The sequence below is a fragment of the Staurois parvus genome, unplaced genomic scaffold (genome assembly GCF_062004578.1).
Source record: "Staurois parvus isolate SC_StPar_1 unplaced genomic scaffold, SC_StPar_1.0 ptg000025l, whole genome shotgun sequence".
NCBI lineage: Eukaryota > Metazoa > Chordata > Amphibia > Anura > Ranidae > Staurois > Staurois parvus.
In genome coordinates, this window is record NW_028317821.1 from 24,949,517 (window position 1) to 24,975,734 (window position 26,218).

Here is a 26,218-nt window from a genome sequence, read left to right on the forward strand (position 1 = left end):
TCATGCGGGCAGGAGGGTGTGCTTAGTGGAGAACACCCCCCCCCCCCCCCATCACTTCCCCCCACCCCACCGTCACCAAGATGAAATTTAAAAAAAAAAAAAATACCCGTGAAGACGTCTGGTATGTATGACAATTTTGGCCTAGTCCAGAAACAGAAGAAATGTTAAAAAAAAAAAAAAAAAAAAAAAAAAAAATTTTTAAATAAGTGAATATAATATACAGTGAAGGAAATAAATATTTGATCCCCTGCTGATTTTGAATGTTTGCCCGCTCACAAAAGAAATGATCAGTCTAAACATCGAATGGTAGGTGTATTGTAACACTGAGAGACAGAATAGCAACAAAAAATTCAAATGAAATGTATGTCTAACAAATTATGCACTATTTGCATGTTCATGAGGGAAATAAGTATTTGATCCCCTATCATTCAGCAGGATTTCTGGCTATCAGGTGTCTTATCATACAGGTAACAAGCTGAGATTAGAGGCAGTCTCTTAAAGGGAGTGTTGCTAATCTCATTTTGTTACCTGTATAAAAGACACCTGTCCACAGGAGCAATCAAGCAATCAGATTCCATACTCTCCACCATGGCAAAGACCAAAGAGCTGTCCAAGGAAGTCAGGGACAAGATTGCAGACCTACACGAAGCTGGACTGGGCTACCAAACTACCGCCAAGCAGCTTGGTGAGAAGGTGACAACAATTGGTGCAATCATTTGCAAATGGAAAAAAACAAACAACTGTCAGTCTCCCTAGGTCCGGTGCACCATGCAATATCTCACCTCGTGAAGTGTCGATGATCATGAGAACAGTGAGGAATCATCCCAGAAATACACTTGAGGATCTTGTCAGCTGGGACCACAGTCACCAAGATAACATTTGGTAACACACTACGCCGGCAAGGATTGAAATCCTGCAGTGCCCACAAGGTTCCTCTGCTCAAGAAAGCACATGTCCAGGCCTGTCTGAAGTTTGCCACTGAACATCTGAATGATGCAGAGGAGGACTGGTTGAAAGTGTTGTGGTCAGATGAGATCAAAATTGAGCTCTTTTGCATCAACTCAACTTGCCGTGTTTGGAGGAGGAGGAATGCTGCCTATGACCCCAAGAACTCCATCCCAACTGTCAAACATGGTGGCGGAAGCATTCTGATTTGGGGGTTTTTCTGCTAAGGGGACAGGACAACTGCACTGCATCAGATGGACAGGGCAATGTACCATCAAATCTTGGGTGAGAACCTTCTTGCCTCAGCCAGGGCCTTGAAAATGGGTAGTGGATGGGTGTTCCAGCATGACAATGACCCAAAACACACGGCCAAGGCAACAAAGGAATGGCTCAAGAAGAAGCGCATTAAGGTCCTGGAGTGGCCTAGCCAGTCTCCAGACCTTAATCCGATGGAAAATCTGTGGAGGGAGCTGAAAGTTCAAGTTGCCAAACGTCAGCCACCAAACCTTAATGACTTGGAGAGGATCTGCCAAGAGGAGTGGGCCAAAATCCCTCCTCAGATGTGTGCAAACCTGGTGGCCAACCACAGGAAACATCTGACCTCTGTGATTGCCAACAAGGGATTTGCCACCAAGTACTAAGTCATGTTTTGTGAAGGGGATCAAATACTTATTTCCCTCATGAACATGCAAATCAGTGCATCATTTGTTAGACATGCATTTCTTTTGAATTTTTTTGGTGCTATTCTCTCTCTGTGTTACAATACACCTACCATTCGATTTTTAGACTGATCATTTCTTTGTGAGTGGGCAAACATTCAAAATCAGCAGGGGATCAAACACTTATTTCCTTCACTGTACCTCCCTATCTATTTTTCTAAGGCTAGCAGAATAAGGATTAAAAATAGGTAAAGTGATTGTAAACCATCACCTATTAAAACAACCCATTCCGTTTAAAATAGAAATGAAAGGCAAACAATTTGTGTATACATATGACAAATTATAATTTTTTTTTTCCCCCTTTCAATAAACTATCACATTCCCTCTGTTCTCAGCTGCATTATAGCTGGGGGAGGAGAATCCGCATGACAGTGATCTTCCTAGTGAAGTCTAATCATTGGAGGAGAGCAGGCTGAGTTTCCAGCACAGCTAGAGAACTGGCCACACTGTGCTGTCATGCCTAGTGTGGTCAGTTTGTAATAGGAAAGCAGGGGGACTGACAGAACACCAGAGATTCACACAAAGGAAGCAATACAAAGCGAATAGGATACTTTTTCATACAAGTACATGGTACAGTAGGCAGATATCAGGAATATGAAATGTTGGGTTTACATACTCTTTTTAATATTTATTATGAGAGTAAAGTTCTGCTTAAGCCCTGGTTCACACTGCTGTGACTTCAAGTGTGACATGTGATTTACAAATCACATCTGAAGTAGCATATAATGTATTTCTATGGCACTACCTTAATAGATGCGATTTGAAATACTGTAGCGCGATTTCAAAAATAGTACCTGCACTATATTTTCTGATTTCACTGACTTGCATTGACTTCTGTTTATAGTCGCTAGCCGCAGTTAAATTGGAGGTACAAATTGCACTGATCTGCGGCTTTGAAATTGTGCTACTTCACTTGAAATAGGTTGATTTCAAAGTTTGTGCTCAGTATCAACCAGGGCTTAATTAGAAAGTATATTTATTTTAACCACTTCCCAACCACACTATAGCCGAAAAAAGATGGCTACAACGCAGTTGTCTAGTTTTAGGAGGGTGTCCATAGATGTCGCCAGTGATCACTGTGTCCTACGGATACATGATCACGTGATACAGTAAAAGGCCAATCACAGCTGCCTTTTACCACATGATCAGCTGTGTCCAATGAAAGAGCAGATCACCGGGTAAATCCAGTTGCCAGTTCTTGGCTGCACTTTCCTCACGCTGTCACAGCATGAGGAAAGTACTGCCGAGAACCGGCAATTGTCAGAAAAGGGATGATCAGTGTCCAGAAGTGCCACCCAGTTGTTCCCGTCAGTGCCACCTATCAGTGCAGCATCGTCATTGTCAGCTCATCAGTGCTGCCTATCAGTGCAGCCTCATCAACGCACATCAGTGAAGGAGAAAAATTACCTGTTTGCAAAATTTTATAATAGAAAGAAATAATTTTTTTTTTTTTTTTTTTAGTGTTTATAGTGCAAAAAATAAAACACCCAGCGGCGATTAAATACCACCAAAAGAAAGCTCTATTTATGTGAACATATAACATTTTATATGGGTACAGTGTTGCATGACTGCACAATTATTCAAAGTGCGACAGCGCTGATATCTGAAAATTGGCCTGGACAGGATAGGGGGGTGGGGAGTGCCCGGTAGGCAAGTGGTTAATACTTGTCTTTTTTTCTCTTGCAGGTTGCCCATATTTGTGGGCACGTTTTGATAGGAAACCAACAAAGCAAACTGATAAGAAATTTAAAAAGCACATTCGTTCAAAAGGAAGCCCCAAAGGTATTTATTACTGTTATTAAATTCTACACACCATCACCCAATGTGTTTACTATTTCATTAAAGTGATTGTAAAGGTTCAGATTTTTTTTTTTTTTTTTAAATAAACAAACATGTCACACTTGCCTGCTCTGTGCAATGGTTTTTCACAGAGCATCCCCGACCCTCCTCTTCTTGGTTCCCTGCCGGTACTACAGGCCCCCAACCCCCCCCCCCAGTTCCCTCCTCACTAGCTGTGATTGACATTATGAAAATTCTAGTTGCCTGGCTAATTGTTTTACTTTTAAAATCAAAACACTGACCCAAGTAAGCATAACAGAATCTCAGATCTGAAGTTCTGATGCCAGTGGGTCAACATGACAGCCAGGCAACAAGCTTTGACATCAGTACTGTAAAGCTATATGTGACCAATAGGCAAAATCCCTTTTAATTACTGCAAGACAATAATCTCCAAGTAAGAAAATGAAACATTTGTTAGAAAATCATGCAGTTTATTATATGGATGTTTCAAATTACATACAAATAAAGTACAGTCAGTTTAAATGAGAAATTATTGCATGAGAATGCCTTTTGAAAGTTTTAAGTTTTGTGATGGACATTTTTAGACTTCATTTGGAATGTTGATGAGGACTTCAGACCTGCTCCTGATTTCTGGATTCCAGCAAAAGGTGTGAGAACGGTGGATGGAAAGGCATACCCTGATGAAAATGGTCATATACCAGGTACCTCTGGGAGTACAAGTCCCCTAAATCTAACTTTTTTATTTAAACATGAATTCAAGGCTTTAACTATCGACTCTGAAATGTATGTTGTAAACTGTTGGCGCTATATAAATCCTGTATAATAAAGCATCTTTTTTTTACAGGGTGGTTAGTAGAGGGGGAGCAGATTTAAGATTAGATATAGCCTGAAATTCCACTTTAAAGTGCACTGGACATTAACCCCTTGCCCTCCAGATGAATCCCCCCCCCCCCCCCTTCCTGATCAGGCCATTTTTCTGTGTTACGGCATTACTTTAACTGTCAATTGCGCGGTCATGCAACACTGCACCCACATTAAATTTGCATCCTTTTTTTTTCCCCCCACAAATAGAGCTTTCTTTTGGTGGTATTTGATCGCCTGTGCATTTATTTTTTGCGCTATAAACAAAGACTGACAATTTTGAGAATAAAATAATATTTTTGACTTTTTGCTGTAAAACATATCCAGTAAAGAAATTTTAAAACCTCAAATGTTGTCATAAATTTAGGTCAAAATGTATTTGCTAAAAAATAAAAAAAATCCTAATATGTATAAATTAATTGGTTTACGTGAAAGTTTTTTTTTATAGCGGTATACATACTGGAATTCTTTTTTTTTTTTTTTTTTTTTTCACTAGTAATGATCAGCGACTTATAGCGGGACTGCGGCGGGCATTCTGACACTGGGGGGGAGACTGACTGTCACTGACATCCCCAGTGACACTAATACAGTGATCAGTGCTTGCTAATAAATAGCACTGACATGGTAGTAATGACACTGGGCAGGCAGGGGTTAACATCTGGGGCGATAAAAGGGTTACCTGTGTGATGTGTGGTGTTTTTTTTTGGTTTTTTTTTTTCTGTGTAAGCATGCTACTTTGTATTGCTCTGCTATGCAGAGCAATACAACGCAGCGTGCTGGAGCTGATGGGAGAGCTTTGTATTGTTTACGTACCAACCTCTCCCCCATCAGTGATACTCGGCGATCGCCGTGTGCTCGCAGGAAATCACCAGCTGGGACCCAGTGACTGACAGCTGAAGCTGCCAATGGTTGCAAGAGTAGGGCATGTGCGTGCCCCCTACCCGGAAATACAAAATCAAGTATAAAAATTTTTCGTTTTAACAAACAATAAAAGTATTTGACAAATTAGAAAACAAAATTCATGCACTCGGCCACCACAACCACTGAATGTCGGAAAAATAGTGAGTACCTGGGCTCAGCCCACCAAAAGAATGAGTAATACGGGACTGCTGCAACTAAAAAATCCTGAATACAGCAACTAAATAATCATAAAAGTGCACTGTCCCTTTAAAATTATGCGAAGCATATATAAATCACCAAACATAAATAGCAGTGATGATGTGAAAATTCATATTATCGCTCCTATTTGTGTTTGGTGATTTGTATATGCTTCACATAATTTTAACCGCTTCCCGACCGCCAGCCTGCAATGCACTGTTGAGCTGCAGGCAAAAGCGATGTACCCGTACATCATTTTCCTCTTCAGGGTTAAGAGCGCAGATGCGTGTGCCCCCGCTGTCATTTGTTCTAGAAGGTCTATGTCAGTGATTTTGGCAGAGACCTACAGTGAATGGAGATGCAGAGCTGTGCCTGTGTTTGTAAATACAGGCACAGGATCTAGCTGGTTCTTCCCTCCTTGGAACCATTTTGTTCCAGAGAGAGAGACATCACACGTGAGCAAAAGCACCACACTGCACCCACACATGTTAGTTAGACATTTTACCCCTTGATTGCCACATTTAACCCTTTGCCCCCTGCCTGTGTCATTAGTACAGTGTCATTGTACAGTATTTTTCACTGTATTAGTGCCACTAGCGGTGTCAGGGTCAGTTAGTGTCTCTCCCAGCTAGGGTTGGCTAGCGTTCAATTGCCCACACATTCTCGCACTATAGGTCGCTGATCACCGTCATTACTAGTATAGTGTTTGTACAGATCAATATATTGATCATGAACAAACTATACCAGTGCCCCCTTAGTATCCATGTCCCCAAAAATGCAGTGTTAGCAGGATCATCCTCGTTCGCTACCAGCACTAGCGTTTAGCCCCAACGCTCCCCCCCCACCCCTAACAAGAAGTGCAGTGTCAGTATAATTTCTGATCACTGTTACCTGTAATACATTGCACACACCCGCAGTGTTCACAAAATCAGGCCTGATCTCTCTTAGCGATTGCCGTGGTTTTTTTTTTTTTTTTTTTTTTTTTTGTAGCGGTTAAAGCAATCCCTGACAGCCAAGTGCTATTTTTCCCCGTGAGTGGCACTAGGTACCTGTAAATTTTAGAGTCGAAAGGTACACTAGTGAAGAGGCCTACAGGATTCTGAGCATGTCAGATGACAGCAAAGGGGAAGACTCCCTGACAGAATCAGCCTCATAATACAAAACTAGACAGCAGCAGCACCTTGACAGGTAGCTCGGATGATGGAATAGAGGTCCCTGTTAAGATCAGGCGTACCCGACCCCATGAAGTGCTAGGATCGCATGACTTGTCTCATATGCAGCAGTGCCGCACTACCTTTTGGTGAATTGGCGAGAACAGCGATCCAATGTATAATGGTCTTTTTTTATACATGCATTAAAGTATCAATTGGTGACGTGGCGAGTCCCATAAGTGCAGTACAAGCTGGTGCGGTGGTGAGCACAAGTATTGTCCCGCAGCCATAAGAATTTGCACACAGGCCCGTAGAGCCCCTTGTGTCCTTCTGGATGTGCTTGCAAAATACTGATTGGCAACCCACAGATTCTGCAGCACCCATACTTCCCCCATTCACTGCCCAACCCAGAATTCAGGTGGAAACAGCAAATTTAACTCCCCTTGATTTTGTGGAGATGGTTTTTCACAGAAGATTTGTACAATTTGATTGTGTGCCAAAGCAATATATATGCTCAGCAATATATCGTCTCAAACCTTGCCAGACCATTCACATGGAAACCCATTATGGTTTTCGAATTTAAAACTTTTTTTGGGTCTAACCCTCAACATGGGCATTACAAAAAAGAATGAGTTGTGGGCGTATTGGTCCACAGACCCGATTCATCTCTATGCCTCTAAGCATATTCTCTGCTGCCATGACCAGGCATAAATATGAGACGATAATGCGCTTCATGCATTTCAGTGATAACACACTCTGTTATCCTCGGGGTGACACTGAACATGACAGGCTCTACAAAAAGTCGGCCCCTCATAAACCACCTCACTGAGATATTTGCAGATGTGTACACGCCCCAGCAAAACATCTGTGTGGTTAAGTCCCTCATTCAGTTTACTGGCCAACTTTCATTCAAACAGTACATCCCCAGCAAGCGTACCAGATATGGGGTCAAATTGTATAAGCTCTGTGAGAGGGCCACAGGCTATACCTACAAATGTAGGGTTTGAGGGAAAAGACAGCGAAGTAGAGCCCCCTGACTGCCCAGACTATATGGAGAGCAGTGGCAAGATAGTTTGGGACTTGGTGTTGTGTTTGTTCCGTAAGGGGTATCACTTATACGTGGACAATTTGTATACAAGCGTGCCACTATTTAGAAGTGTACAATCTTGGAATTGGCTCATGTGACCTAATCACCGAGGCTTACCCCAACGGCTTGTAAATACCCAACTTAGGGGGGAGAGAGCCTGCTTGAGGAATGATGACTTGCTCTCAGTGAAGTGGAAGGACAAACTGGATGTTTTCATCCTGTCTTCCATTCATGCTATAGTCCAAATTAACACGATATCTGGTGTTGTTGAGAAACCCCACAACTATAACCTAAACATGGGAAGGGTGGACTTCAGCTACCAAATGATGAAGCCGTACCTAGTTTCCCAGAAAGCTTGACACTGGTACAAAAAGGTGTCTATTTATTTCAAATGGCTATATTGAATGCTTCTGTAATTTACAAAGCAACTGGACAAAGTGGATCCTTCCTAAAATTCCAGGAAGAGATCATCATGGCCCTTTTTGTATCCAGAAGGTGCTGTGGCCCAGTCCTCAAATCCAGGTGAAGTTAGCCGGCTGTATGAGAGGCATTTTTTAGATGTCCTCTCTGGTACCCCAACCAAAAGGTCACCCCAAAGAAGACGCAATGCCCGCTTTTTTTTTTTTGTCCCTCCTGTCCTGACCAACTTGGTCTCTGCCTAAAGGACTGCTTCCGTCGCTACCATACACTAGTAGAGTATTAATATAGGATACAGCATGGCACAGTTCAGGGCACATATTTACACAGGGTCTCGAAAGAGGTTTGGTAGTCAGGAAACTGCCTATCGCATTTTGAGACCCTACAAGTTGTTTTAAAAAGTTAGTTTATTAAAAAAAAAAAATTTTAAAAACCAAAAATAGTTTTTTTTTGTTGTTGTTCCTGTTCTACTGTTACAATTTTATTGTTAACCATTGCTGTTTTCGTTTCAGGAATGTCATTCAGCTGCAGCACCGACTTGTTTATTCTGACAGCAACATGGTCTTGTTCTTAGAATATAATTAAGTAGGTGTGTGCAGTGCTGTTGGATGATATTTTTCATCCGCAGTTAAAAAAAGAGCATATATGCCAAAGCATGGGGTCCTGGGGTGGACAGTGGGTGGATGGCCCCTATGCTTCGGCATATTAATTTTACAATATTTTTTGGCACATTTCATGTGTGCCTACCATTAGAAGTGGGTGGATGCAGGGTGTTGTATTCTAATGGTGGGCATACCACACATTTTTTCATCATCCTGGTATCATTTTTTTCAGCCAGCGATCTGCTCTCTTGTAAAAGCAATCCTAGTGGCTAATATTAGCTGCTGGATTTATTTTACAAGCAGCGTGAGAAGATACCCCCCTCCGCTGCCTTCCACGGCCTTCTCTGCTAGTCCCGTGCCATCGGGCGAACCTGAGAATGCAGCCGGTGTTTCTGCCAGCTGACCATAGAGCTGATTGGAGACCAGAATGGTGCCAATCATCTCTATAGTCTAAGAAATTGGAAGCTACAAGCATTTCATCACTTCAGTTTCACAGGATATAAATGGTGCTATTTGTAAATTGGGAAAGCATCTGATCACACCGATCTTGGTACCTTCAGGCTTTTAAAGGGCTTTATTTCCTCCTTACACTTCCTGACTACCTATCGCTGAAATGACCCTTTTTTGGAAAGTAGACACTCCAAGGAATTTAATAAGAAGCATGGTGAGTATTTTGCAGATCTCATTTGTTGCCACAAGTTTTTGGAAAATTAAGAAAGAAAACAAAAACATTTTTTCTTTTCTTTTTTTATATTTCAAAACCTTGTGAGAACAAATGAGAGCTGCAAAATACTCACCATGCCTCTTTTTTAATTCCTTGGGGTGTGTACTTTCCAAAAAGGGGTCATGGGGGGGGGGGGGGGGGGTATGGGTTGGTGCTATCCTGGCATTTCAGGGCCTCCGAAACTGTGATAGATAGGAAGTTACACACCTTCAGGCTTTCAAAGTGGTCATTGGATTTCAGGCTTCTGTATGTGGCTAGGCTCCCAAAAGGTCTCACATGTGGTATCCCCATACTCAGTAGAAGTAGCAGGATGTATTTTGGGGTGTAATTCCACATATACCCATGGCTTGGGTGAGCAATATATCATTTAAGTGACAAGTTTGTGTATAAAAAAAAAAAAACAATTGTCATTTGGACAGTCTTGGGGTGCAACCTGGCGGGGTCGGATGGACCAAAACATGATATCCCAGAGGTGTTCTATTGGATTTAGGTCAGGCAAGCGTGGGGGCCGTTCAATGGTATCAATTCATCCTCCAGGAACTGCCTGCATACTCTCGCCACATGAGGCCGGGCATTGTCATGCACCAGGAGGAACCCAGGACCCACTGCACCAGCGAAGGGTCTAACAATGGCTCCAAGGATTTAATCCCGTTACCTAATGGCAGTCAGGGTGCCATAGTCTAGCCTGTAGAGGTCTGTGCGTCCCTCCATGAATATGCCTCCCCAGACCATCACAAGGTGTGTGTGTATATATATTCTATAAACAGACTAGCCATAAACTACCTTTCTGATGACATGACTGGCGGTCCCTTCTGCCTTTTCAGTTCCTCATGTCCATGCTCCTGTGTGGGGGAGGCAATTCTGAGGAAAAGCAGCCGACGGGGCTTTCAGAAATGCCCTGTTCAATGCCGCTCTTCTCATTTCAACACAGAGCTGGGTCTGCCTAAAACAGCCTTCGCAGCAGAAAACATGGGCAGCAGTGGCCATGGTTGGGGTATCAGGTGAAACATATGGGACATGTGCTCGAGTATCCATCTCCAAGAACACCTATGAAAATAAGCTATAAAAGCCCAATCTATTTCAAATTGATTATAAATTGTACTGTTTGTTTTGTTTTTGTTTTTTTTTTGGTAGGTTGGGTGCCTGTGGAGAATGGCAATAAGCAATACTGTTGGCATTCAAGTGCTGTAAATTATACATTAAGTGTTGCTTTAGTACTAAAGCCACGATTGGAAGATCCAGAAGCTTTGGAGATCTGTCTTGTTCACTTGACGGATCTCCTTGAACAAACTCTTGAACTTCTAGGAACCAATATAAATGGAAACCCATATGGCAAGTATTTTCTTTAAAAAGGCTTATTTGTAGTTTTAAATCTTTTAGTGATGTTTACATAAAGCATAAAAAGTGAAAATAACTTTCAAGGCAAAGCTTTACCTGATCTTTGTTCCGATGCAGAGCCAAATTTGCTTGCAGAGCAAGTATAATTTGTTACTTATGAAACCCTGGCTCTCATGAATTACTCTCATAGTTTATATGGAGAGCAAGTGCAGCTATTTTTTCTGGTCCCTAGAGAGGACAGTCAACAACCAATATACTGCAATTTTTTGCACAGAATGAAATTACAATTAGGATCTGAATATAATTTATATAATGTCCCTCTTTAGGTAGGTGAGTGTCCCATCTGCCTTCTGGACCTTTTTAAAATAGGTGTGTTTGGTGTCTCTGACTGGCATCTTCCCATAAATCAATTTAACAACCTTTTTGTAAATTACCGTAATTAGCTATGGCGGTAAAAAAGAAACCGATTATGATAGGGCTGCATTTAGGAGCCTATTGAGGACTTCATTAATGATGGTTTATGACACTGCTGCATTCCTTCTTAGTGGGTCTGCCTACCACAGACATGAGAATTTGATCTTTGTTTCTGTTACCGACTTACCGACCGTGCAGTTTGGGGACAGTGAAGGTGGTACTCCATTCTCTCTACACAGTTTTGGGTTCATTAGACCTCACTGTCACAACCTGTTCTCGCCATCGTGTTAGGAAAATGTTTTCATAATGTAGTAGTCTCTTCCCCCCCCCCCCCCCCCCTTACACATTGTAAATTATAATCAATAGACTCATACTTTAGGCATAGTCCCCATGAGACGGGCTAATTTATTTTTTTGTATGGGTAGTACATCGATTATAAATGCTTTTAAATTGTTGTCCTGAGTTTTGCTATTGAAATCAGTAGAATTGAAACTTTTATAAACATAATTTGGTCCAGATGAAAGATCATGTCAATTTGTATTGCCATGTCTGTTGCTAAGACCTTATATCTGCTTAGTGGGCCTTAACGTGTCTGGAAGAAAACCTTATTAAACACACTACCAGTTTATCCTTAAATAAACAATCTATTGGGATAACCAGAACAATTTTGTTCAGACAGGTATGGCTTTGCTATCATTTTTAAAGTGAGCATGGCAATATAAAGCTAAATATACTCCTTTAGCATGACATGAAAGTTGCTGTGACTTTGCTGCATGACTTCCCATTGACCTAGGTGCGATTTTACTGATAAAAGCATTCCTATGCGAAATTGGTGGATCAGTGTTTTTTTTACTTTTACCTTCTCCCTGGTCATTGCTTGCTGCCTAACATTTTCTCCCAAGCACATTGCATTCACATGGATTCCATGATGCCTAGGACTTAAGGCTTATTGTCGAAATGGTAAGCCAATCTTATATGGACATTTTTACTCGCTCAAGAAAGTTTATTATTTGGGAAGACGAGTGCTGGCTATACCAATGCTCATCATTTAGTTGTATCTGTGCTGGGAAGACTCACACACAGCCAGAGCACCGACATTCCATCATCGTGGGGATTATCTCTGGACATAGCACCTACCTGTTCACATTCCATTCACGCTTGAGCATAGCAGAAACACGTGGTTTTTTTTTTGCCTCAGAAGTCGCAACAATTAGGATAAATGTATGACTTGATGATTTTACATTGAAGTTTAAGGGGGTCATGCCACACAAGAATGCAAATTGTGTTTTTTTTTTTTTCTTTTTTTTGCAGTGATTCAAGACATGGCAAATAAGACCGCACCCATTAAAATCTGTTTACACTCGACCTGTGATTTTCCATGTTGCAGATCCCTAGAAAGTTGTGCTAGTGTGAACCAGGGCTTAAAACGGTTACCAAATCTAACAATATAAACCTAATTCATCACTTATAGCAGTCAACAAAAGCTTAGGGGTTGATTTACTAAAAGTGGAGAGTAGCCAATCGGCTTCTAACTTCAGCCTGTTCAGTTAAGATGTTAAAAAAAAAAACTGGAAGCTGATTGGTTTCTATTATGAGCTGCACCAGATTTTGCACAGTTTTAGTAAATCAACCCCTTAATGTTTCCCCTTATAGCAAGCACCAAAAGGTACAGTACCTGTAAGTACAGTGACAGCAATGTGTATTTTGCATTCCCAAAGAGCCTGTACATAAGTGGACATTAGTTATTTTATTTTTATAACCTGCCCAAGTTGGCACTCTGTCCCTGTTTGCATCTCACATTGCAGTGCTGCCAGCCCAGCATCCAACCGGAATGTGCTTGCAATGTGAAGGTCAAGCCATGGATAATATACAGAGTAGACATAGATTTGTTTGTTACCCAGTTACAGTAAATGCAAAGGTATATGGTATCTGTACTCGGGGGTTAAAGTGTTACTAAACCCACAACAGTAACATCTGTTTGTATATGCAGTAAAGCATGCTTGGTATACTCTGGAACCTAAGGGGTCAACCCTCTGCATTGTGTAAAAAAAACTGTTTTGATCTTGCTTTCTCTGATCCTCCCCTTCTTTTGATGTCCCCAACTCATCTGCCATAGTTAGATCAGCAGTGGCAAGTCTTCACATGCTCTGTTTTGTGTGTATTGCTAGAGAGTCGTTTTTGTTTGTCTTTTTTTTTGGGGGGGGGTTGCATGTGATCAGCACAGGGCCATTCAGTGCTGTCCAGACAAGAGGGTCAGGGGTTATGAAGCCTCCTAGGACAGTCAGAGGAGAATGAAAACTCCTACAAGATTAACCAGTGCTCGGCTGGACACTAACAGAAGTCACAAGACTGCTGTATACTGCTGCTTAGAAGTTATTTAGTAGTTTATATTTATTAAAATTGCATTTCCATGTTGTGTGTACTGTGGAAGACTTGATACAGTGAATCCTGGGTTTAGTAACACTTTAAGTTAACTTTGTGTTGTTTTTATTATACAGAATTTATATAGCACCAACAGTTTACGCAGCACTTTATATGTGGTCAGATTTATGTCAAGCTCCCATATTAAAGTCTAGTTTTCCACCACTGTATTTTACAGCACACTGAAACTTGAGCAGCTAGATAGGTAAAAGGCATGTAGAATTGATATTTATTTTCCTGTTCATGAAATCTGGCTTAGAAAAATGACTTCATATTTGCTTCCTGTATAATCCAAACTATTTTTGCAGGACATTCATATGTACTACGGTAGTGCCATATGGTTGAAGTACAAAATGCTTTTCACATACAAATGGTAATTTATGATGACTTTTATATATCATTCTTTCAGGTATTGGCAATAAGAAGAATCCAATTCATTTCCTTGTCCCTCATGGCACATTTCTCATTAAGAATATTCCAGCCTTGAATCATAATAGTCTCATATCCTGGTTTAATCATTGTCAGGAGGGAAAAGTTGAAGGAATTGTATGGCACTGCAAAGATGGATCTTTAATAAAGGTACATATAGTGAATTATTGAGAAATGCACTTGATGATACTGCGAGTTTTAGTAAGTGTATTCCTTCTTGAACTAATATTACACTGTGGTCTAGGATTTCCAAACTTTGAGCCCTGCTGTGTTTGATCATTATTAGAGAGGAGTAGCTGGTGGCTAAAGTGTGATCCTAAGCGTTGACTGAATAGAACAGACTGGCAATTGATCAGTGACTGTTTTATGTAAATATGATGGCATCAGCTTAAATGGATACTAAACAGGTTGCTTTATGTAAAAGATCAGAGTTCAGCATATTTTAAAACGCAAGTGACATAAACAAGGAAACATGACTGTCATTGGATATAATAACTTTAATACTCAGAACATGTGTGCATTGGCATGTATGTTTACGAACTACATAAAATGTGTCGATTTTTTTATCTCCCTTCAGTTCAGCTTTAGGTTTATACAAGCTTATTTCTGTGCTATGCATGCTTTCATCTACTCTTCTGTCATTTTTGCCACAGCACCATCACGTAGATCCAGTGACTGAAACGGGTCCACTTGAATAAATTGTGCTTGTAGGCCATAACTGCAAACATTGTATGCAGTGCAGATTGACAGTTCTCCTTAGCAGTGAATATAATAACATTTTGGCTTCTGATTTGTCTGTGTTTGGAGGGAACCTGTACTAAGAGAAATACCCGAATATGTCATTACTGAACCCTCCCGCCCCCCCCCCCCCCTCCCCCATTCTGAAAAGGTTTTTTGTACTCGCTGTAAAATCCTTTTCTGGGAGGCCTTAGGGGGACAACACAGGAATCATGTACTGTCAGGTTATAATGCCAACTACAGGAGGATTAGACTCTACCAATCAAAGCAAAAAACAACCAAGAGAATGATCAAAAAAGAGGGGGGGGACTTGTGTTAATCAATTGATTCAAAGAAAAGGATTTTACAATGAATGCATCCTATTTTCATTCTCACCCATTGAGGGACACAGAAATTCAGAGACTGGTAGAAAGGTCAAAAAGTCAACTAAGATAGTCAACCGCAAAAATACACCTAAAGGGCTAGTGGTTTCCCTGTTTAAGGTGCATCACTGGCAGATTCACAGTGGGTATAGACCAAATATAAACAAATTCCCACTCAAAAGCAACAGTTCCAACACATTCTCTGGTGGAGTGCAAGGCCCTTCCAGTTCACATAGAGCAGTGGTCGGCAAGCCGCGGCTCGCGAGCCACATGCGGCTCTTTACCCACTCTAATGCGGCTCTTCTGTGTGCCGGGCGCCTGCTCCCCTCCCTCCTCTCGGTCGGCCGCTCCCCTCCCTCCTCTCGGTCGGCCGCTCCCCTCCCTCCTCTCGGTCGGCCGCTCCCCTGCCTCCTCTCGGTTGGCAGCCCCAAAAGTCCGCGCGGACCTTTTAATCCGGCCCGCGGATGTGGCTGTCAGGATGTGTGTAGGCGGGGCAGCGTGCCGAACGTGAGGGGAGGGGAGCTAGGCTCCTCTCACAGTCCGCCCTGAAGACCCGAACGGCGCGGGAAGACAGCGAGAGGAACGCAAAAGGTAAGTGAATTGACACGGGGGACTTGGCTTACTAGAAGGGGGGGGGGGAATAGTACTGTGGGGGATGAAATACTATATGAGGGATGAAATACTATATGGGGGGATGAAATACTATATGGGGGATGAAATACTATATGGGGGATGAAATACTATATGGGGGATGAAATACTATATGGGGGATGAAATACTATATGGGGGATGAAATACTATATGGGGGATGAAATACTATATGGGGGATGAAATACTATATGGGGGATGAATTACTATAGGGGGGATGAATTACTATATGAGGGATGAAATACTATATGGGGGGATGAATTACTATATGAGGGATGAAATACTATATGAGGGATGAATTACTATAGGGGGGATGAATTACTTTATGAGGGATGAAATACTATATGGGGGATGAAATACTATATGGGGGGATGAAATACTATATGAGGGATGAATTACTATATGGGGGGATGAATTACTATATGGGGGGATGAATTACTATATGGGGGGATGAAATACTATATGAGGGATGAATTACTATAGGGGGGATGAATTACTATAGGGGGGATGAATTACTATAGGGGGGATGAATTACTATATGAGGGATGAATTACTATAGGGGGGATGAATTACTATATGAGGGATGAATTACTATATGGGGGGATGAAATACTATGAGGGATGAATTACTATATGAGGGATGAATTACTATATGAGGGATGAAATACTATATGGGGGGATGAAATACTATATGGGGGGATGAAATACTATATGGGGGGATGAAATACTATATGAGGGGATGAAATACTATATGAGGGGATGAAATACTATATGAGGGATGAAATACTATATGGGGGGATGAAATACTATATGAGGGATGAAATACTATATGAGGGATGAAATACTATATGAGGGATGAAATACTATACGAGGGATGAAATACTATACGAGGGATGAAATACTATACGGGGGATGAAATACTATACGGGGGATGAAATACTATACGGGGGATGAAATACTATACGGGGGATGAATTGCTATGGGGGATGAATTACTATATGGGGGATGAATTACTATATGGGGGATGAATTACTATGGGGGATGAATTACTATATGGGGGATGAATTACTATGGGGGATGAATTACTATATGGGGGATGAATTACTATATGGAGGATGAATTACTATATGGGGGATGAATTACTATATGGGGGATGAATTACTATATGGGGGATGAATTACTATATGGGAGATGTATTTTCAGTTTTAAAAATGTGGCTCTCAAAATAAATTTCAATCATGGTTTTGGCGAGATTTGGCTCAGTTGAAAAAAAAGGTTGCCCACCACTGACATAGAGGAATACCTTGACTAGCAGATGTAGTGGAAAGTGCTAAGGCTATAGACTGTGGGGATGCAGAGTCAGAGATGGTTACTGCAACCCTTAGCAGAGCCTCTTTTAAGGCCCCTGATGATCAGAGATTCACTGCAGGGCAAAGAATAGAATCCTGATTGGAGCTTCTGTATTCAGTATAAGTGAAGAAATTGAGTACATTTACTGCACTCACACAAGATTTTGTGGCCAGAGGCCCCTGCTGACAGGGTAGGGGAGCTGAGGGAGATGCAGATGAAGTAGACCCCTACAACTATAGGGCCACTGGATTCCAGAGTAGATGTTGGTGTCCTCTAAGGGTACATAGTGAATGTCCCCAGAAAGTGAGTTGGAAGCCACCTGCAGCCATGCGACGTTCTCTGTGTCTAGATACAGACAAACACATGGTGGTGATGTGACTAGGCTCAAGGCAAGGCCTTGAGTACTCATAAACCCAGACAGCTTTTGACTGATCAGGGCCACATTAAGTGGGCAGTAGAAACAACCCAGAGGAAATTTTCTTGTTGCTTTTGTAAAACAGGAGCAGTAGTAGGATGATTATTCCTCAACACTATGGCAGGAAAGAGAGCATGGAGCACACGCCCAATGGTTGACATTAGTGTTCAATCACTCAACGGTAGCCTTTTCTAAAGTAAAGTCAGCTGTAGGAAATTCAGAACATGCCCAGCAATACAAATTACAAGGTAACTCCCAGTGTTTAGCCCAGTTGACCTATGCAAGTGAGTCTTCATAGACAGGACAAGCTCTGTGGCAATACCACAGCTCTGGATGTAGGAAAAGCTCTGTGGCAATACCACAGCTGTGGACCTAGGAAAAGCTCTGTGCAAACTTTTACCAGTACTTGATGTCTGGAAAGCACTGCAAATAGAACCCAGTGGCAGTGTAGTGAAAATTCTTGTTTGTCAATGGAAGAAGGAAGAACCCCAAAAATAAAACCCATCCTCTGAAGACACTACCAAAAAACTGAGGCATGCTGGGTAGAAAAGTGGTTATCCATGGCTGGCTTACATTTTGCCAGTGTCCAATACTCCTGTAGGTGATAATATGACTCCTTTTTGTCTCTCAATGGATGAAAAAGAAATGCTGTTGCTGTCTTCTGATTTGCAGATGTTTTCCAGGTCTGTTTTGTATTGTATTAATGATCTCATCATGTCAGCTAGGCAACTAGCATTTTCAGAAAGGGGAAGCATTAGCAGTTTCTCAGTACGTTTTCTATAAATCAGATTACGGTGTGCTGCTTTTGATATGGATGGAATTGGGAGCAAACCACAGTGGTTGTAGTGCATAGAGCCAGTATTCCCAGCTCAGATGTTTTGAATTGGATTGATGTGATGACCAGAAGATAAGACTGGCTAATGGGGTGGGGGTCGAGTATAAAAATTCCTCTTATGAAAAACAGAATTTTTCTTACGGGTAGTCTCCTTCATGATTGGGGGGGTTCCAATTTTGCGGTTATAACAGGAGTGCACCCTTTTTTATCTTTTCTTTTAGCTTCATCGCCATCATCTTGGATTACCCTGGCCACTTAAGGACACGTACCTGAGTTCAAAACCAGTTTTCATCCGAATTAATTTATGTAAATATGAAGAGGCTTCCCATTGTTTAACACGATTTGCCAAAATAGATGCTCTGCAGTATGACAGCTTAAAAGAGGTTTTATTGGACTGAAAAGTAAATATTGATGAGCGATCAGACTGGAGCAGACTCACTTTAGTATTATAAGCATGTAAGTTTTGAACACATATTGTGTGCTGAAAACCTGATGATCACTTATCAACAGTGTTATTGATTTAGAATAATGAAACAACTTTTTATATATATATATATTTGTTAGCTAAGGCCTGCATCACCCTGGAAATCTAGATAATTTGACAATTGACCAGCACCTGCATTTTTATTTATTTTTAAGCTATATGTTTATGGGGAAGGGCTTTCTCTGAGTAAGTAATCTATTAAAGCTTACCAGTCCTTAGTGGCTGCATTTATTTTTCTTGTGTTTTTCTCCTGGTGATCCTGCCAGAAACACTTCCTGTCTGCGGGTGACACCGCTTACTAAACTGTATCTATAAAGAAGCTGTGTTGTTATTCTAGGTTACTCTCATGATTTTAGACTACAAACACTGCCCCTAATCTCCATAACATGGGGCAAGGGGGTTGTTCAGAGAAGAAAACTGGAAAGGCTGGTAGCATTGAGATTTCAATTCGGCACACAGGAAGTTACAAGCACTGGATTTTCAATACAATTGAGTTTTCTGTACGTGTGGAAATGTACAAGACCTGAAAAATAAAACTAATGCAGCCACCACATCTAAGAACTGGTAAAATTCTTGGATTTAGATATACTTCAAGATGTTAGTGTATTTTGGAAAAAACACAAACAGGGTAGTGACTCTTCCCCAGTCTACCCAACACTAGAAAACCTGTTTTGGCTGGCCTTGTACCTTAAGGCCAACATCCTGTAAAATGAATCCTTGTCCTGTTATATTCATTTTTTTAGTAGGCTAAAATAGCATTTTTGTATAGACCACAACATCTTTTTCTTGGAGTCCATTGAGAGACACAGGAATTCAGATGCTTTTAATTTTTACTGCCGCCTACTGGACTGGATGTTAAAAACAAATTGTAGGCCAGCCCAGGATAAGCCCTCTTCTACCCAGCATGCCCTAGTTTTGTAGCAAAAAGTACCAAGAACATGAACACAGATGCGTATTTATTTTTTTCCCCCTCATCCATTTAGGTGACTCAGGAATTCAGATACAGTTGGGATATCCAAAAGTAGTCCAACTGAGGGGTTGTGACACAGCAGTGACTACCGCCCGATCCAAAGCTTACAGAACTGAGGACTTTCGTGCATTGTTCCTTTCAGCGGCAGTTGGACTGCAGAATCTGAAACCAGATGAGACCAAGTTCCTGACCAGATAGGGGGAACATGCCAACACAGCCAGGGAAGGACATGGAGAATTGACCTGATGCTCAAGACCAAGATAAAAAAGGTCACCACCAGTGAGGAATGACTCTACTTAGGGTATGCATAAACCTGGGCCAAGTGAGATGATCAACCAGATTGCACCAATAGGTGGAACAACATCAAATTCATCTATTGGAAAGAAAAAAAAAAACACACCTTAATGTGGTCAACAAAAATTGGGGTCAACCCTATTATAAGCAGTAGATTATGAAAATGACAAAAACAGGTCCTGGGGTGAAAAAAAAAAAAAACCCCAAAAAAATCTGGTTCAAGTGGGAAGGTCCTAAGCCTTTACACCCAGACCAATACCCTCACTGAGCAAGACCTAAACAGTAAAAACCCTGAATCTTAGAGCACAGCAGCCTACAAGGGGTGTGAAGGGACTCTTAAATCCACCAAAAAACTCAGGAATTTGATTTCATGAAGTCAACATGGCTGAAGGAGTAGGATGCAGGGGAAGCAGACCCACAAGGGTAGGCGTCAGATGAAAGTTAGACTGTAGCGACAGACTGTTTAAATAGGGTTGGAACAATAATACATCCTCTTTGGTATGCAAGAGGTGCATCTGGAGCAACTCCAGAGGATCCTGCTGAAATAGACTTGTCTATAATCTGTCCTCAAGCCATAGGTCTAGGTTTGCTCCTAATCCCCTCATCCAGTGAAGCTCCAGCAGGTAACAGAAATCTTTACCCAACGGCGATGGAGGTTTGTCTGGGGACAAAACAAAGGAGAGCATGTATCTCAAGAGGCTGCGTGTCAACCAAGGAAATGGGGACCTAATACCAGGTAGACTGATCCCCCGAAGACATTTAAAGTAGAACTATAGGCAAAACTTTTTTCCATTTTGGATAGCGCAGGTAAGTGTTATAACCCCTGTCTGATTTTTGTCACCATCTGTCCCATTGCAGAGACTTTCCTTCACTTCCTTTACCATAGCCAAACAGGAAGTGAGAGGAAGTCCCTGAAAATTAATGGAATTCTTTAGGGACCCCCAGGTCACCAGAACCCATTGGAAGATTTATCCTCTATTACTTTTCTGGGGCTATCCCAAAATTTGGGATTTTCTTTTCCTTTCACTTTAAATGACAATGGTAAATAGAAGAATTAGAGAGGTTGAATCTCCCCAATGGGGACACAGAGAGCAATAAAAACTGACAGGTGTTCTAAACCATCTCCACTCTATACAAAACTAAGAAAGTTTTGCCTTTAAGTTATATTTTAAGGCATTCCCTTCTCCTGGTAAAGGATACCCAAAGCGGGAGCCTAGTGTATTCTGCCTGCTAGCAAGCCAGAGAGACGTGGGACCTTCTTTTGGACCTTCACCTGCCTTGCAAAGTCTGAGAAATACCCAGATGTGTGAACCTATCCTGCATATTCAGTGGGTACCAGTTGAGAGGAAGCAATGTCCAGAGGATTGCCTTTAAAGTAGAGCTCCACCCAGAAGGCGAAGTTCCACTTGTTTGCACCCTCCACTGCCACATTGGGACCTTTTTTTTGGGGGGGGTGTGGGTGGGTACTTGGTTTTGATGGGTGCCTACTCCCACTTCTGACTCAGTTTGCTGCAGTGAACTGATGCTGGAAGTTCGACCTCCCCCTCCTGCTCCCTATAGTCTTCTGGAACACTTCACAGGTTCCAGAAGACTACAGGACCATTCAGAAGGTGCAGTGTGACCCGTGCATGTGCAGGAAGTAGCTGGCTTTGAAGCCGCAAGGCTTCATTTCTGGCTTCCCTTACTTACTATGCTGGTGACGGGATCTCGGAGGCTGGTGAAGAACTAGCCCAGGTGAAGACAGCACTGGACAGGTAAGTGTCCTTCTATTAAAAGTTAGTAGCTACAGTATTTGTATATACATCATTCTATCAATGTGCAGGAAAGGCTCCCACGCCTTCTGTTCGAAAGACACAGCAGTACCTAGGTGCTGTCCAACTGGGTCTAAACCTGGATGGCTTCCGAAGCCACCTGTTCCAGAAAAACAGAGCCTGGAGATAATGATTCTCCATTGAGAGAACCTTGGCTATAGGGGGAAGAATCCTTAACAGCCACCTGATGGAGAAGCTGATTGATCACACCAGGAAGACTTGCAACAGCAGAGAAGAGGGCGGAAGTAAACCAAGAAGAAAGGGAAGAAAGAAGACTTCTTTGAGAGGACTATCTCCAAATGCCTAACTCTCCTGCAAGGCAGGTAGGGGTAACTCCAAGTCTGATGAAAAGTGGTCTGGAAATATGGTGTGGACCTTTTGCATTGAGGAATTAAGTTGGTTACTCTAGCCTACAGGCGATCACGTCCAATGGTGAAACTTGACAAAGCCAGATACACCAGACCTTGCAAGGGTTAAGCCCTTCAAGATCCCAGGAAAAAGCACTAGTTCAAACAGTCAGTGCTCAGATAAGGATTAGGTGTGCAAGGGCAACAGGGCATTTAGAGTCCTATTAGGCTGCAGGACAGTCAAGGCTGGTCCCAGCTGACCTAGGATGGCAGAGGGCCCCCCTGGAGAAGTGTGGCACTGAGGGGTACCAGGTTCCATGGAGGGTTTTACCTGCCCTAAGGGAAGAGAATTTAACTGAGGAAGAGAATGATGGCCAATATAAGGTATAGCTTCAGAGGTTGAACAGACAGGAATTTGAGCAAGGGTCTTTGGGTGAGAGAAACCTAAATGGACTAGAAAAAGGAACCTAATGGGACTAGAAAAAGTACATTAATCTGTGCAGTAGCACAAGGAAGAACAGAGGGAGCAGATAAGAGTGTGCGAGAGGCAAGGCATTAGCCTGTGAGCCTAAAGGGGTGCTGTCTGCACCTGAATGGCAAAACTACTCAAAGAACCACAAGGTCTATCAGCAGCATATTTTTCAGAGGGCTTAACAGGTACTGGTTTTTTAGCCTTATGAACTGGCTGCAGGTTAGGCTCATGGGCTGGGAGTGTATACTGCAGAAATAGGTGGGACTTGGCCAACCTTTGGACAGTCTATGCTGAGGCAGGCGAATGCTCCTACAATTTTTTTTTTTTTTATTTTTTTTTTTAGCCAGTGTCCAGTCATAATAGGGGTGGCAGTATAACCTGACAATATCTGAATTCCTCTGTCCCTCAATGGACAAGAAAAAAATGTGGGACTGTAAGCTTATTTAAAGTGATTTTTCTGTTGAATGACAGGATGATCAAGCCTCCTTCCTACAGTCTAACTGCCTAGTGCTGTCATGGTAACGTACAACTGGAGGCATTTTATTTGCTAAAATTCTATTTTCAGAGCTTACATCTTACAGTAGAAATGGTTTGATGGCAGGATAGCCAACTTGCTCATTATTTATTGATATACTATGTAAGAATCAGTCTTTGGCTAATTAAACACTGGCAAAGCACTGAACAAATCAAATTACCCTGGATTCTGTTTGTCATTAAAGTGATAATCTCTTAGGTCATGCTTTCTCTATAACTGCTTCCATTTTATAGGAATTCCTACCAAAACTGAAATCCATTTACTGAATGACATGATATTGCAGCATAGGATGAGATCTGTGCCTAGGGTTCATGCTGCTCTTCATTGGTGATTCATGCAGAGCATTAGACCTGACCCACTCCATAACAGTACAGAATACTCTGCTCCTGGGCTCCTCTTTACCCTGCTCATTTAACCACTTGCCATCCTTAGGATTTACTCCTCTTAATGACCAGGCCTCTTTTTGCTATTCGGTGCTGCACTATTGCAACTGATAATTGCGCGGTCATGCAATGCTGTACCCAAAGTGAATTTTTTACATTCTTTTTTTCACACAAATAGAGCTTTCTTTCGGTGGTATTTGATCACCTGTGCACTTTTTTTTTTTTGTGCTATAAACAAAAAAAGACCAAAAATTTTGAAGAAAAATATTTTTTTTTACTTTTTGGCTATAAAAAAAAAATATATATAATATATGTCTAACTTTGAGTAAACTCAAAGTAGTCATAAATTTAGGCCAAAATGTATTCTGCTACATGTTTTTGGTTACAATAAAAAATCCCAATAAGTGTATATTGATTGTAGACGCTATAACTTTCACACAAAGCAATCAATACACACTTTATTTGGATTTTTTTTAACCAAAAATGTTGAATACATTTTGGCCTAAATTTATGACTAACTTTGAGTTTACGCTCAATTTTTTTTTTATAGCCAAAAATGGGTAAATTGCAGTATCTATATTATAGTTTGTAGATGCTATAACTTTCACACAAAGCAAACTATAGTATAGATACTGAAATTTACCCATTTGTTTACTTTACAGCGCTGCATTAGTTTAACTGACAATTGTGCGGTCATGCAATATGGTACATAAATGAAATTTACATCCTTTTTTTTTACACACACACACAGCTTTGTTTTGGTGGTATTTGATCACCTGTGCGCTTTTTATTTTTGGCACTACAAACAAAAAAAGACAATTTTGAAAAAGCGATATTTTCTCATTTCTGTCATATATCCAAAAAAAAACAAATACCCGGACAGCACAAACACCCCCAAATGATCCCTTTTCAGAAAGTATACACCCTAAGCTATCTGCTGAAAGGCATATTGAGTCCATAGAAGATTTTATTTTTTTACACAAGTTTTTGGAAAATGACAAATGTTTTTTTCTTTTTACACAAAGTTGTCAAATTATATATTGCTTACACAAGCCATGGGTAAATGTGGAATTACACACCAAAATACATTCTGCTGCTTCTGAGTATGGGGATACCACGTGTGAGACTTTTTGGGAGACTAGCCACATACAGGAGCCTGAAATCCAATGACTACTTTGAAAGCTTGAAGGTGCATAACTTCCTCATTTCACTTCCTCACTACCTATCATAGTTTTGGAGGCCCTGAAATGCTAGGATAGCACCAAACCCTCCCAAATGACCCCTTTTTGGAAAGTAGACACCCCAAGGAATTTAAAAAGAGGCATGGTGAGTATTTTGCAGATCTCATTTTTTCTCACAAGGTTTTAAAATAGAAAAAAACAAATATTTTTTCTTTTTTCCAAAAACTTGTGGCAAGAAGCATGGTGAGTATTTTACAGATCTTGTTTGTTGCCACAAGTTTTTGGAAAATGAAAGAAAACAAATATTTTTTCTTTTTTTATATTTCAAAACCTTGTGAGAAAAAAATGAGATCTGCAAAATACTCACCATGCTTCTTTTTAAATTCCTTGGGGTGTCTACTTTCCAAAAAGGGGTCATTTGGGATGGTTTGGTGCTATCCTAGCATTTCAGGGCCTTGGAAACTGTGATAAGTACTCAGGAAGTGTAATGACTAAATAAAGCCCTTTTAAAAGTCTGAAGCTGCTTATTGGATTTTGGGGTCCTGTACTTGGCTAGACTGCCAAAATGTCTCACATGTGGTACCCCCATACTCGGTAGCAGAATGCATTTTGGGGAGTAATTCCACATATACCCATGGCATTTGTGAGCAATAATTCATTGAAGTGACAATTTTTATTTTTTTTTGTTTTAAAAAAAAAAAATAATCCAATAGGCACCTTCAGGCTTTTAAAGGGCTTTATTTCCTCATTACACTTCCTCACTACCTATCACAGTTTCGGAGGCCCTGAAATGCTAGGATAGCAACCAAATGACCCCTTTTTGGAAAGTAGACACCCCAAGGAATTTGATAACGAGATCTGCAAAATACTCATCATACTTCTTATCAAACTGCTTGGGGTGCCTACTTTCCAAAACTGGTCATTTGGTGCTATCCTGGCATTTCAGGGCCTCTGAATAGGTAGGGAGGAAGTGAAATGAAGTTATGCACCATCAGGCTTTCAAAGTGGTCTTTGGATTTCAGGCTCCTGCACTCGGCTAGACTGCCAAAAAGTCTCTAAATAGCCACTAAGATTGCTTTTACATGAAAGCTGATCGCCGATTGCTGTAGGCATCATCCTGGTATAACCATTCAAATTCCAGTGATGTAGTATGTCGCTGGTCCTTGGTGGGTATATATGCTATGTTTTTTTTTTTTTGTTATGCAGCCAGAGGTGTGTGGTATGCCCACCATTAAAATATACCGTCCTGCATCCACTCACTTCTAATGGTGGGTACACATTAGGTTGCACGGTGCAAAATGTGCCAATTCCAAGATTGTACAAATGTCTAAATCAGTGGTTCTCAACCTTTCTAGCGCCGCGACCCCTTAATACAGTTCCTCATGTTG

At 41.3% G+C, this 26,218-nt stretch overlaps 1 protein-coding gene across 5 annotated transcripts in view; it reads left to right on the forward strand.

Annotated features, from left to right (window-relative positions):
- RLIG1 (RNA 5'-phosphate and 3'-OH ligase 1) overlaps positions 1-26,218 on the forward strand; it is a 47,057-nt gene that overhangs the window by 6,920 nt on the left and 13,919 nt on the right. For 2 of the 5 annotated variants that reach the window (XR_016305860.1, XR_016305859.1), the window contains exons 3-7: positions 3,351-3,446; positions 4,049-4,165; positions 10,539-10,736; positions 13,987-14,156; positions 18,575-18,809. Coding sequence is in view for 2 of the 5 variants with exons in the window: in XM_089652434.1 (XP_089508560.1) it covers positions 3,351-3,446; positions 4,049-4,165; positions 10,539-10,736; positions 13,987-14,156; positions 18,575-18,751 (758 nt within the window). In the remaining 3 variants the exon portion in view is untranslated. Of the gene's footprint in view, positions 1-3,350; positions 3,447-4,048; positions 4,166-10,538; positions 10,737-13,986; positions 14,157-18,574; positions 19,069-19,820; positions 23,426-26,218 lie in introns of those variants that run through there. The other 3 variants (XM_089652434.1, XM_089652453.1, XR_016305858.1) reach the window with 2 other exon arrangements.